The following is a 13,216-nucleotide window of genomic DNA, read 5'->3' as shown; positions in this document are numbered from 1 at the left end:
CTGTCCCGATCTCACAGGTTTAGGCTGATTAAGATTCTCTCGAGCATCGCCTGGTCGCGATGACCTGGGATGAAACCGTCAGGTCAAGCAGCTGAGTTCCTTGTTGTGGGGGTTCAGGATCTTAGCCTCGAAATGATTGGACATAATCAGCCTCATGCAGTTGCCTTCGTGTTACCCCGCAGCGTTATGCGGACTTGATCGCATGAAGACGCTCATTAGGGTTTCTATTCAGCATCTCTATCTGAATTTCATGACTGGCCACTCCTTTGGGCTTTCCGCGTCCGTGTCAATACCAAGAATAGTAGTTTGCTGAAGCGTCAACCATGGCCGATCCGATCTCCGTCGTGAGCCTGGCGATCGCTCTCGTCGATGGCTTGATCAAGTTAGGAGAACGGACTGCAGTGCTCATATCGGATGTCAATGCCTTTGATAGTGTAGGTCTGATCAGTCAATGCGTTGGCAGCCATGTCTCATCGATATCCAGGATTCCAATGAACTCCGGAATCTGGTCAACGACGAGAACCTCCAGACGATGTTGATTCGGAACCTACTCTTCTCCGAATGCGCGGCAAGTTCCGATTATGATAATTCATCCTCAGAAGTCCAGGGCTGATTCAGAGATCCATTTGCAGGTTTATGGAGGAAAAACTCTCTTCGAGCAGTTTGATAGTGATATCCAACACCAAATCGAGCTTCTGTGGATCGAGATCGAGTCCATTCTGCAGCAGGCTGTTGATCTGCTCAAGCGTCGATATGGATTATCACGGGAAAGTTCCACTTCTTCGAGTTCGTCGTTCTTGAATGTCTCCACTGCGTCACTTTCCAGGCACAAATCCACATCTTCCAGTTCATCGCTGTCGCGGGGGCGCACCAGCCCTTCCATACCGGGTCTCCTCATGTGGGGATTGCGTGATAAAAAGCGCGTCGAGGCCATTCTATACACATTCAAAGATCGCAACTCTCGGCTGAAGAAAAAGGTTGAGCTATGGTGCCTTGCCTCTCAGCTAGGTGTCTCTCCTGAGCACTTGATGCATCTCCAAACAGACGAATCGTCAAGAAAGCTAGGATTCGACCAAGATGCGTCCCTCCGTCTGGCCCAGTGGGATGCCGAGAGAATGAACGACACGCTTGAGTTGCTTGATCCCTCGTGGGACTCGCACCTAAAAGAAATCCAGCCGATTGAGCACCAGGGCATGTTCGCGATGTTCACCAAGAACAGCGTCGCCTACATCCAAGAGAATCACCACTATGACCCCCTTTCCACCCCGTCCGCTTCAGGGAACGCCGTTGATTTGCGGACTAAAGGTCGAATTGAGTCCCTCGCAAAACTCTTGCATCAACCCAAAGAACAGGTTTTCCGTGTCTTACCTTGCGTCGGCTGGAGATACATTCCCAGCCGAAGCTCCATCGCGTTCGTCTTCGAGGTCCAGCCCCGACCGATAGGAGCACCAGTCAGTCTCCAGAGGCTGCTCTATAACACGGACCTTCGTCCCGAGGTCGAGGACAAATACCGCCTGGCGCTGGGTCTATCCCAGTGCATCGCGCAGATGCACATGGTCCAATGGGTATGCCCCACTTCGCGGCGCAATAACAACACAAGACCCACGCTAACATGACCTAATCCGCTCAGCTACACGAAAGCTTCCGAAGCGACAATATCCTCCTCCTGCCCCATCACGTCGACGATGAAAGAACGGAGACCCGCGTAGCAGTAAACTATCCCGAGCCCTGGGTCCTTGGATTCGAGTTCAGTCGGCCAGAGCCGTTTTTCTCCATGGGCCATTCCGACTTCGAGCCCACGCGTGATATCTACCGCCATCCCGATCGGCAGGGCCAACCGCTGGAGATGTTCAAGAAAATCCATGATATCTACGCGCTAGGGGTGGTGTTATTAGAGATCGGACTCTGGGAACCAGCTGTCAAGCTGGAACGAAATATGTTCGCGGGGGCCAGTAACCCGCGGGCCGTGCGGGAGCAGCTAATTAAGCATGCCCAGAGACGACTCGGGCACCGCGTGGGAAAGAAGTATAAAGAGGTGGTGCTGAAGTGCCTGACGGGGGACTTTGGAGTGGAGGATGATACGAAGGAGGACTTGAAGCTCCAGCAGGCGTTCCGGCATCAAGTAGTGGATGTGATCGAAAGGGCTGCGAATTATGAATGAGATATTAATACCTTGTTAATTAACTTTGATTATTTTGGATCGAGAAGGCTTTCTTTCACATCATGACTTCCATCTCTAAGCTTACTTCATTGACAATCTAGGCATTGAACTATGTTGGTCTTGAGATATAGTCCATATTGCGTAGTCGAGCAGGGTGGATATATATATTAACACTCTACACCTCAGATTCGGGCATCCATTTTATTGTCTTATCACAGAAAGGAAAATTTAAGATTTCTGAAACTGAAATTATAATCCCATCATCAGACGAGCATGTAAGACCTGGAAGGTGAGATTGTCGAAAACTCCGGAGAGGACTATTTACTCCGTATAGGCTCCAATTCCATACAAGGTGTGGGGGTTCTCCAGTTTTACCGCATTTTGTCTATCAAGTCAAATGTCATCGCATGATATTGGTATGGCCCACAGCAGGACGTTAGACAAGATCACATGAAAGGCTGGCAATGCTTTTAGGAAGATAGACATCAAGGTCAACGTGCCGTTCAATTACTAAATACGAAGGGCGGGACTCTAGCGAGGCCAACAGGGATCTACAATTCGACGGACTAGCAGCATTGCCAATCCGGGAGACTAGAACAGCTCAAACGATTGCAGGATTGCAGCTGAGAGAACACAAGCGCCGTGGCGACGAGAGGAAGATGTTTTAGTTTTTTTGTTTTGAAAAAAAGAATTTCCTTTTGCCCTCTCGTTATTAACAAGAAAAGCTTGAGTATCACATCATCATCGCATCTTCCTATTGCTCCAAAATTCCCAGGGATCCCAGAAGCTCAAACCCCCACGCGATCGACGAGAAGAATGGTAGGCGTTGTCGTCTTCACCGCAAGTATCAAAGTCCGACGATAGGAAGAGGGGGGTTTCTTGAAGACAAGAAAAAAAAGGCCGACCCTAGTTTATTTCAAAAGGGGACAATAGAATGGGAGGAAAAAGAAGAGCAGCCTTTTTGTTTTCAACAAGTAACCCCGGAACAAAACCCAGAAATATTTTCACCCGCTTTCAACCTCCGCACCGATGAACGTAACGTCACACAACGGAATGCGATTTTTGAGATCGGATTTACTCCTGGGTCTCGCCGACCAGAGCGTTACGCTTGGCCTCGACACGCTCCGCCCGACGCTCACGGAGAGCCTTGTTCTTGGCACGCTTAGCGTCCATCTCCTCCTTGAGGACACGCTCACGTTGGCGCTCGGCCTTAGCCTTCTGGATCTGTGGATGTGAAAAGACAACGAGTCAGCGGGGTTGGTTCCTTTCATGGTTGACTGAAATTTCTGATGGGGGTATAGTCGTGCATGGCTGGGGCTCTGTATCCAGGGGGACTTACGTGCTCAACCAGAGCACGCTTGTGCTTGAAGGTGTTACCCTTGCTCAGGTGGTACAGCTCGTGGTAAAGGTGCTTGTCGATCTTGCCAGCGGCACGGTAGCGGACGAGCAGACGACGGAGGACACGCATGCGGCGCATCCAGAGGATCTGGCTGTAAAAGAGAAACACAAAACATCAGCATGGGCCCTTTCCTTCTCAGATCGATTCCCCGCCGAGACCTCGTCCAAGGCCTCATAGCGAATGAGGGGAGAATTTCCTGCATACCTGGGCATACGGGCGTCCTTGGTACCCTTGCGCTTACCCAGACCGCGGTGACGACCGATGCGGCGGGCCTCGTTGAGCTCACGGGCGCGGGCACGGGAGTGCATGGTGACGGGCTTGCGGATGATGAGGCCATCGCTGACGAGCTTGCGGATAGTCTGGCGGGAGTTGGCGTTGGAGATCTCGTTCATCTCATTGGGGTCGAGCCAAATCTTGCGCTTGCCGCAGCCGACCACGGAGGCGGCGAGGCGCTTCTGGGTGCGAAGGTTGACCCTGTGTTGACGAAAAAAAGACATCAGCCTCTGCACACAATGCATCACGAAAGTCCGGTCTTCATTATTTCCACCGCGAGCGTCACTTCGTCGGAATGCGATCGAAGGAATGAAACATAGAATATCGTTCTCTGGTGAGGAGCGAAGGAGTTGGCACTCACATCTTGATGTCGGCGTATCGACGGTCGTTGGCGGATGATGTTCGTAGCACTTGACGGGAATTCCAGACGGTGAGGAGTTTGGGGCGGGCCGATTAGGTAATGTGCTATAAGCGAGTCCGTCCACTTTGGGGCATTTGAGGGCTAGGGCTGTAACCCCATACGCTAGCCTTAATTGGGTAACCGCTTGACCCTACTGTCCTGAGGTGTAGCTACATAGGCAGGGCTCCCGATAGCTTCTCTTGACATGTTGAGATAAGTCTCGTATCTTAAGAGAAACCGTTTGAATACAATTTGTTGAAGTTGTCATACTCCTAAAAGCGTTCGCCGCATATACTACCAGATGACGGTTACAGTATACCTACGTCAACGCGATATGCACGTGATTTTATGCAAAATTTCAATATCGGTCACATGACATTGAATTTCCATATCAGGGTGGATGGATCTATACCGCAAGACGGGGTATTCTCTCTAATACATCTTGCAGCGTCGCTTGGTTTCCCTCCAGTTTGAAATTCCTTACATGGCGCTTAGCATATCCCAGCTTGCCAGATCTAGTTTGTATCCAGAGTAAATATGAACATTCATCAGCAGCGTAAAACAACTTTTGTACGACGAACAGGAAAAAAAAAACAAATGGGCCCAAGGGTATATCTATAGACATGTAGATGAAACCTTGGGATGCTCCAAGAACGGGAAAAAGAAATCATCATTCATCTCCAAACGCATCACCCAAATCCACCTTGCCAATGCTCCATACCTCCTTCTCATCCTCCACTTCATCGTTGGACAAACCAAGTCCTCCCTCGCCGCCTTCGGCAGCACGTCGCTCGCGAGCCTGGGTAGCCAGACGGATGGCAACGCGCTTGAAGTAGTCCGACATGCTGCGCTTGGGACCAGGCGGGAGCGAAGCACCAGGGCCTGCCATATACTTGTCGAAGACCTCGCTCTCGGAGTCGACGACTGAGAAGATAGACAGGAAGGCGGCTTCAGCGGCAAGCTTCACAGGAATGACCATATCGCGAACGCTTGCAAAGATGGGAGGCGCGAGAAGTGCAAGGTGAGGGCGGGTCATCTCCGGGTGGAGACGGCTCACTGTCCGGATAACAACCAACGTCAGTCGACGAGTATCGGAAGGTCCGCCGGGTGCGATAGCTGGGGCTAGGGCCTCGAAGATGGTCTTGTGTGTCTCAAAGCTGTGGTCACCATCGTTACACAACAGATATTTACCAGCAGCGAGTACACTGTTGTCGGAAATGAAGGGATCCTTGTCGGCAATGCCCTGGCAGATCGCCGCAGGAGTCTCAGTAGCGAAATTCTCCGTCAGAGTGGCAGGAGATTCAGATAGCAAAGAATTCAAACCCAGAACAGAAGGGTGCGAAAAGTGTCCCGTGAGAATGCGATTCTTAATCAAAGGGACCGCAGTAGCAGTAGGGAGAACCTTAACAAGAGCACCAAGCAGTTTAGCATTGGTAATTGCGACAGAGTCAGTCTGGTCGCTGGCGTCGTCATCAATTAGGGCAAGAATGGCAGTGCGGGATGCCTCGCTCATGTTGACACCAGCCTTGCCAACGACTTCTTGAAGTGCCTTCATCATAGCATTCTTCACACCGATATCAGTGGTCTTTGATCCTGTAATGAGTTCCGCAATGAGTGGGTCAACTCTAGGGGTCAAAGTAATCAAGATACCAAGACCCTTGGCGGCACGGTTACGCAAAGTTTCGCTAGTTGAGTCAGCAAGACCACGAGCAAACGTGCGCTGAAGCTGAGGCAGGAAGGGCTTGACAGCCAGAGGAATCTTCTCCAGAAGCTTATTGAGCGTGAAGAAAATTGCGCCTAGGAAAACATGTTAGTGATCAGAAATACTATCATGGAAAATACTTAGAAACTTACATTTGATGTCAACGGAACGCTCCGACACCACACGGATCAAAGGACCGGTAATTTGAGTGACAAACGGCTTGAGAGAATCGGATCCAGTTCGGTCAATGACATCAGAGATGGCCAGAGCAGACTGAGTGCGCTGCTCAGGGTTGCCGTTGAGAAGACCTTGCAAGAAGATCGGTAGGATAGCCATGATACCCTTGGGAAGGCTGAAGCCGGGCAGGTCTGCACCCGCAACGCCGACCTGGCGGAGAATCTGGCGTGTGGGAATAGAGAGGACCTCCATCTCCTCCTTACGCAAGTGCGAAGTAAGCCCGCTGAGAGCAGTCCAAGCTGATTTGACGACATCCTTGTCTCGGTCATCAAACGAAATCAGCAGGACACGGATCAGGTCCTGGTGATAACGCGAGAAGTCGATTTCTGCCTCTGAGAAGAAGTTCTTCAGGTGAAGAGCAGCCTTAGCACGGCGGCGGTGGTCGTCGTGCTTGACAAGCGCCATCATCACGTTCATAGCAGCGTTCAGACCATCATATTCGTCAACAGACACTAAGACAGTGTCGAGGGCGGTTTCGAGTTCCGTGCTGAGTTCCTCGTCGCTGGCCTCGATAATACTGTCCATAAGACCATTGATGATGTTGGGTAGTCTTCTTGTCATCGCCCCACCTGCAACCTCCGCCAAGGATGCCAGGGCCCTGGCGTTGAAAGCGGAGATAGGAGATGTGAGCAAGGTAGGGATGAGGTTGGGAAGGATGATATTCGCACGGGTCTGCTCAGTGAGCAGGGTCAAAAGCGCGGACAAGGCCAGCTCAGCGTCATCGTCATTTCTCAGCAAGTGAAGGAGGTGAGGTAGCACCTGGTCCACAGCCTTCTTGCCTAGAATCTGCTGCAAAGCATCGAACGCCTCGGCGGCAGCTTCCCGCACATCCTCATCGCTATCAACCAGAGCAACACGAACAGTGGAGATAAGAACCTTTTCAAAGTCCTCAAGAGCCTCAGGAGTGGCGGAAGTAATAAGCTCACGCAGAGCAATGCAGATACCTTGCTTGACATCAACATCGGGCGAGCTTTGTAGTCCTTCCTCAAGCAAGGGCAACAGTGTAGCCAGCACCGACTCTCCAGCCTTTTTGATAAGATCGCCAAGGGCATTGCTGGCGATAACCTTTTGCTCCATGTTGGAGGATCCAAGACGGCGGATGATGAGCTGGGACAGAGTAGGAACCATGTCTTTGAGGGTCTTGGGAGAGGCAACAAGGGCCTTCCATACACCCATAGCCGCACTCTTGACCAGGCCAGAGGTATCACAGCGGCAGATAAACAGAGCCGAAAGAACCTTATCCCTCCGCTCTTCTCCGAGAACCTCGAGCAGGGACTGGCCTGCCTGGGTAGCTTCTTCTTCCTCCTCGTCAGCCTCCGACTTACCAGTGATACCAGTAAGACTGAAGAGCAAGTCTCCAACCAGTTCGACTGAGCTGAGACGGATGCGGTAGCTATCATCAGCGAGACCACGCTCCAGCTCAGGAAGCAGGAGATCAATGGCCTTGGTAGAGAAATTCTTGACAAGTAGACGACCAGCCCGAAGAGAAGTCTCGCGGATCGACTCAATGTCATCAGCCAGACCCGCAAGTATTGGCGGGATGATTTTGCTGAGATAGTTGGCGAAGCTGTTTCCGAAGCAAGCAGGCAAGAAGATAAATAGGGTCATGAAGCCCTCACGAACAGCAGGCTTGGAGCTGGACACGTTCTGGAGGATAGTGGGCAGGGTTTCCTCGAGTCTGGTGGTACCCAGGCCAGCAAGCACCTCCGAAAGGGCTTGAGCAGATCCCAGTCGGTCGCCAGCGCCAGTATCCGACTTGAGAGTAGACATGAGGTTGGGGATGAGGTCAGGAAGGGCATCCTCTCCAAGCTTCTCGATGAGTGAACCAAGGGCCTTGGAAGCGGTGGCTCGGGTGGTTGGAACAGGGTCGATAATAGCCAAGTTGAGACCGGCCACAATAATTGGCAAGTGAGAAATGAGGTCTTTGCGCTCAGTGAGATGAGCCAGACTGCCAATTATCTGTGACGATTTGCGTTTCGTCGCAGAACGATCACCAAGACCACGCTCAAGGATACGCACGACCAGAGCCAATGAGGGTGCATCCAAGTAATGCACGAATGAGACCTTGATTAGAGCATCTAGGGCCTCGTCTGTGTACTTCGTCGGGTCACTAAGAGCCTTCAGAAGCACATTGACCAAGCTCTTAACCTCTGGGTTGCTGATAACCTCTCCGAAGCGTTGAAGACTGCGGTTCGCAGCATTGCGCACCTCCTTGTGTGTATCATTGAGGACGATTGTCAGAGGAGGAATGATTTCCGGCAGACTGGCAGCGAGTTGCTGAGGATCCAGGTAAGCCATGGCACCTAGAAGGTCACAAGCTCCCTTCTGACTACGCCATTGAGTATCGTCCAAACCATCAAGCAAGGTAGGAAGGATCTTCTTAACACCATAAGAGCTGAGATTCTGGAAGCAGGCCTTTGATGCGTCCAAACAGGCATCACGGACATCGATGCTGGGATCACCGAAGCCTCCTAATAGCTGAGGAACAATCTGAATGACATAAGGTTCAAAAGTGCGGCCCAAAACAGTGGCAAAAAGCTCGTACGCCAACAGCGCGCCTTGTCTCTGATGCGGTTCTTTTCTGTTTTCGGTGGCCTCCTTGAGCAAGCTCATGATTCGGAACTCCCGCAGGGTTGAGATACCCTTGCCACTGACAATACCTGCCAGGCCGTAAGCAGCACCACGCTGAGTAGCATAATTCTTGACGTTGAGCAGAGAGTCGAGCATCTCCTGCACGTAGTTTGCAGTCTTGGGACCGGAAAGTCTGATCAATGGTGGCAGGCATTCAGAGACAGCAGATTGTACAGTTTCCGAAGGCGTTGGCAGAGTCGCAAGAAGCTTTTTGACGACTGCCTGCAGACGAGGGTCCTTGGCCTCCAAGTGTCTAGCCAAAGATCCATAGAGTACTACGACCGCCTCGTTCAGCAGATCAGAGCTCTGGGTCGCCTTGTCCGAAGTTTCGAGGGTGGTTTCCAAAAGCTTCATCAGCTCTTCGACCTTGAGTTGACCACGCTGGGCAATCACAGATTTACCACTTTCTGCCATTTGAGCACGGACAGAAGAATTTTTATCAATGAGAGGGCCGCGTTCAATAAGGAATCGCAAGAACGAAACTGTCTGCTCGCCGTCGAAAAGTATCGTCATGGCATTGAAAGCAAACGCAATGCCACTTCGGCTTTCCCAGTTGTCAGTATTGTCCATCTTCTTCGGCATGCCATAGGCATCCTTCTCTGGAACCTTGGGCTTGACCTCCTCAGCATACTTCGTCTGCAGCTCAGACAAAATGGCAGCGAATTTGCTCTTATCAAACTCGATTGCATGGGCAAGAGCACGAGCCGCAGAAGCGCGAAGCTGAGTGTCCTTGGAATCAAGATACTTAATTATCTTGGAGAAGGCGGTCTCATCAACTTCCAAGGCATTCTCTTCCCAAATGCTGTCTGCAATCTCAACATTTTGCTCAACATGATCATGGCAGCCGAGCCAAATGTATTCTGAAAAGTCCAGATCGGTTAGATCTATTTCGTCGTCGATCACTTGAAGCACAGAAGTTCGAACAGAAGCATCTGAAACAATGGTACCCTGCAAAAGAGCCTCTAGCTCCTCGCCGTTGATGCTAGACGAGATACACCGACAGAAATCAAACAAAATATCTTTAAGCATCTTGTAGTGTTGAGTGTATCTCTGCATGGCGGCAAGGAGATGTTGCAGGACATCAAGTCGAGGGAGACGAGTATCGGAGAAAGAACTAGAATGGAAAGAAAGGAACTCAATAGCAAGCAGGACCTGCTCGCCTTCCTGATCACCCTTAACCTCATGGATTCCGTTTTGGCTCAAGACCAGAAAGACCAATGGAAGGATATAGGCCAAAGAGGGAATGTCAAGAGGTCGCTGCTCAGAAGCGAATCGCAGTCGATACAGAATTCTTGTTACGAGCTCACCAAGATGCTCTACTTCCATTTCCGCAGGGAGGTTCGTGTTGCCAATGGCTCTCAGGGTAGCAATGCCGACGGATGACCTCAGATTCCCCACGCGCGAAGACAACTCGTGTGAGCAGACAATGTACGCCCGAGATACCACATCGCCTACAAAGAGCCCCGCGCCAGCTCGGGAAAGAGACAGCAAAGAGCTGACAGCAGCGTTGATCCAGCCCTCCGCGTCGTTAGCAGGGCCAGTGGCCAGACCTTGGATGATACCAGCACCTCGTTCAATACGCTTCACCTCTTGCAGAACTTCCTCACGAATCTTGGCCTCCTTCGCAAGTTGAGCATTGACCTTGGATTGCTCCTCCGACGTGAGTTTCTTTTGCTTCTGACCTTTCTTCTCCGCCAACTGAGCTCGGAGTTCTTCTTCCCATTTCAATGTATCGTAATCTTTGGTGCTCTTGTCAAAGGTGGGCTGCTTAGACTTGCTGCTCAGGACATCGATAAATGCAGTACCCTCAGGGGTGCGGGAAATGGCAGCATCTGTGGCAGTGTATTTTGAGAGTCGAGCGCCATCCAAGTCTTCTTTGATTTGTTCAACGAGACGGGGAATCATGACATCAGGAGCTACGAAGGCCAGATCGGCAGCCGCAGTCCAGACAGCTGGGTTGACTTTGGGGACAATCGATTGAATAGGGTCCGCATTAACGCGAACCAGCTGATGAACGCAATCAGCTGGTCGGCTGCGGACTAAGCTCCCTGGGTCTGTGCCTGTTCTCAGGCAAAGATCAATCCACGAGGCGTTGGGAATCATCTCCGGTCGGCTAAGAACAAGGATGTTGAGAAGTTGATTCTCGATTTCTGATGTAGCACCGGACTCTTCCTTAACAGAGGATGTAGGGCAGAGAGATCTTAAGACCAGGTAAAGTAAACGCTCACTTCCAGGCCCAGCAGAGACAGCAGCGGACTCCTTCTCGGCCGTGCGGGTGGAATAGAGCCAACCCCAGAGCGCCTTAACAGTAACATCCCCGATAGAGGTCACGTCCTTCATATAAACCCTGGACAATGTCTCTGTGGCCCTCTCACGAAATTTGGTGGTAACTGATGGCCCAGTAATAGCATAGATGAAAGACTGAGCCCATGCAGTCTTTGCTACATCTTCGACATCGCTAAACTTGGTGATAGAGGTGACAGCCGCTAGTGCTCTCACGAACCACTGCAATTCAGCCTGCGCTCCCAGCTTCGAGTAGACCTTGGGGTTGAGTAAGAAAGATGGCTTAGACCCCATTGTCATGGCCTGTGCCACCTTGTCTTCCCAGATGGACTTTTCAGACCCTTCGATATCTGAAATGCGCTGGAACAGAGCCAAAAAGATGTAGGCAGATGACAAAGCGCCGCTTTGGGCAGAAGGAAGTGGGTTGGAGGCAACTTCTCCAAACATATCCTTCATCTTTGCGAAAAATTTGGATACGAGGGGCTCGATCTCAGCGTGTTTCAGAGAGGTAACATCAGACTCCCAGAGCACTTCTCCTACACTGAGCTGCCAGATCTTTCGAAATGGGACTCGTTTGTCGGAAATGCCCTTGACGATAGCGTTAATAATGTCATCATCAATCTTCACGGTCGACTGAATAAGGAAAGCAAGATGCTTGCCGAATGCTTTGAGTTCCTCTTCAAGAGCAGCTTCATTGGACTCTCTGGTGAAGAGAGGACAGAATCCCTTGATTGTGTCTTTGGAGACATCGACCGAGGATGGGATGGCGGCAATCGCTTGGGCATAAGCAACACGGTGCTCGGGAGCAGTAATCTTGTGCGTTTTCATAGGACTAACGATTTCGCTCGCGATTTTCAAGACTAAGCCATCGTTTTTGCAGCGCGAAAGCAATGACCTAAAAGAGTCAGCAGCACCTTGTCGAATTACCGCATTGTTCGATTTCATGCTAGACAAGAGATGCTTCATAAGACGGGATTGCACAATCTCAGAAAGGTCAATTTCCTCGGGCAAGGCAGCACAAAGAGGCGGGATCACGCCAGTTAGAATGACTTCAGGTGCCCTCAGCATGGATTTCTCCATCGGAGGTACAACATCGGTGGCCACATCCTCAGCTGTGACAAACGAAGTAAAGAAGTCGGACAATCCATCGGCCACGTGTGCAGGCACGACAGCTTTGGAGCTCACAATTTCCTTGGTATAGAATGCCAGGATTGCCTTCTTAGATTCCTCCAGTATCGGCTTTTTCGTGGACAGTCGTGCACACACGCCCGAGACAACCCCCAAGAGCAATGCATTCTTGCTCCCCGCGGCCGCGTCGGCGGTTAATCGAGCGACCGATTGGCGCACGGCATCCTCGCCCCAGGTCGGGCATGAGAACACGGCACGGAGAGCACGCCTGGTCACTCGGAGGGCCGACTGTCGCACTGCAGGCTTGGGTGTATGGGCGAAACAGTTCTCCAATGCCTTGGCACTCACGACAACCAGGTCTAGCACAATCGCCAAGGGTGTGGCCGAATCTTCGCTAACCTGCTGCAAGAGAATGCAGCACCATTCCAACAGCACAAATCCTGACGCCGGGGCAAGACCAGGCTTGCCGGCCTCTGCTCGTAGTTTATCGGTAAGATATTTGACGTGTTCCGCGGCATTTGGAGATCGGAGGAGGGTGCGGAGACATTGTTGGACGGCCTGTCGCGATGGTCGGTCGACGTAGAGGGGATAGGTTTGGAAGAGAAGCGTTAAAACATCATGATGCGATTCTGAGGGGACTCCGGTTCCTGTTAATGGGAAAAATCAGTCGTTCTGGCCCTACAGTGGTCATTGTTGGGGCGGCGTCAAGTCTCACCGGTCCTGTCGCGAAGTTCTTGCAGGGCCCGGAGCCTGCGCGAGGTCGAGCTCGAAAAGAGCGCGACCCGCAAGGCATCCAGATCCCCAGCCTTGACCTGGTCCCATGGAACTGCATCCATGATCAGAGGTCAATACGGGGAAGTGGAGGGAAAGAGATGGGTGGAGGGAGAGGGAGGGAGGAAAGTTGGTGAAGTGGGCTGGGCACGATCGGATGCTGTCATAAGAGTTTTGTGTGGGGTGTTGGTTCCTCCGCCGTTTAACAGACATGCCCGGTTCTTGATTCTC

General features: G+C 51.5%; 3 protein-coding genes across 3 annotated transcripts; 1 reads left to right on the top strand and 2 right to left on the bottom strand.

The window, feature by feature from the left end:
• Positions 1 to 581: 581 nt before the first annotated feature.
• N7462_009955 (uncharacterized protein) lies at positions 582 to 2,161 on the top strand (the record flags this gene model as incomplete). The annotated part of the gene is made up of 2 exons (XM_057081669.1): positions 582 to 1,565; positions 1,631 to 2,161. The coding sequence occupies 2 exons, from the start codon at positions 582 to 584 to the stop codon at positions 2,159 to 2,161; spliced, it is 1,515 nt and encodes a 504-aa protein (XP_056928709.1).
• A 1,074-nt stretch (positions 2,162 to 3,235) lies between these two features.
• N7462_009954 (60S ribosomal eL19 domain-containing protein) lies at positions 3,236 to 4,440 on the bottom strand (the record flags this gene model as incomplete). Its single annotated transcript, XM_057081668.1, has 4 exons — positions 3,236 to 3,385; positions 3,501 to 3,651; positions 3,765 to 4,341; positions 4,389 to 4,440. The coding sequence occupies 4 exons, from the start codon at positions 4,438 to 4,440 to the stop codon at positions 3,236 to 3,238; spliced, it is 930 nt and encodes a 309-aa protein (XP_056928708.1).
• Positions 4,441 to 4,903: 463 nt separating this feature from the next.
• On the bottom strand, positions 4,904 to 13,050 carry N7462_009953 (putative translational activator; the record flags this gene model as incomplete). The annotated part of the gene is made up of 3 exons (XM_057081667.1): positions 4,904 to 6,030; positions 6,088 to 12,861; positions 12,930 to 13,050. The coding sequence occupies 3 exons, from the start codon at positions 13,048 to 13,050 to the stop codon at positions 4,904 to 4,906; spliced, it is 8,022 nt and encodes a 2,673-aa protein (XP_056928707.1).
• Between the last annotated feature and the right edge of the window lie 166 nt (positions 13,051 to 13,216).

Source organism: Penicillium macrosclerotiorum, assembly GCF_028827735.1.
Source record: "Penicillium macrosclerotiorum strain IBT 26536 chromosome Unknown utg000010l_segment0_segment0, whole genome shotgun sequence".
Classification (NCBI taxonomy): Eukaryota; Fungi; Ascomycota; class Eurotiomycetes; order Eurotiales; family Aspergillaceae; genus Penicillium; species Penicillium macrosclerotiorum.
Note: the sequence above shows the minus strand (reverse complement) of the source record. Positions and strands in the feature narration are given on the sequence as shown.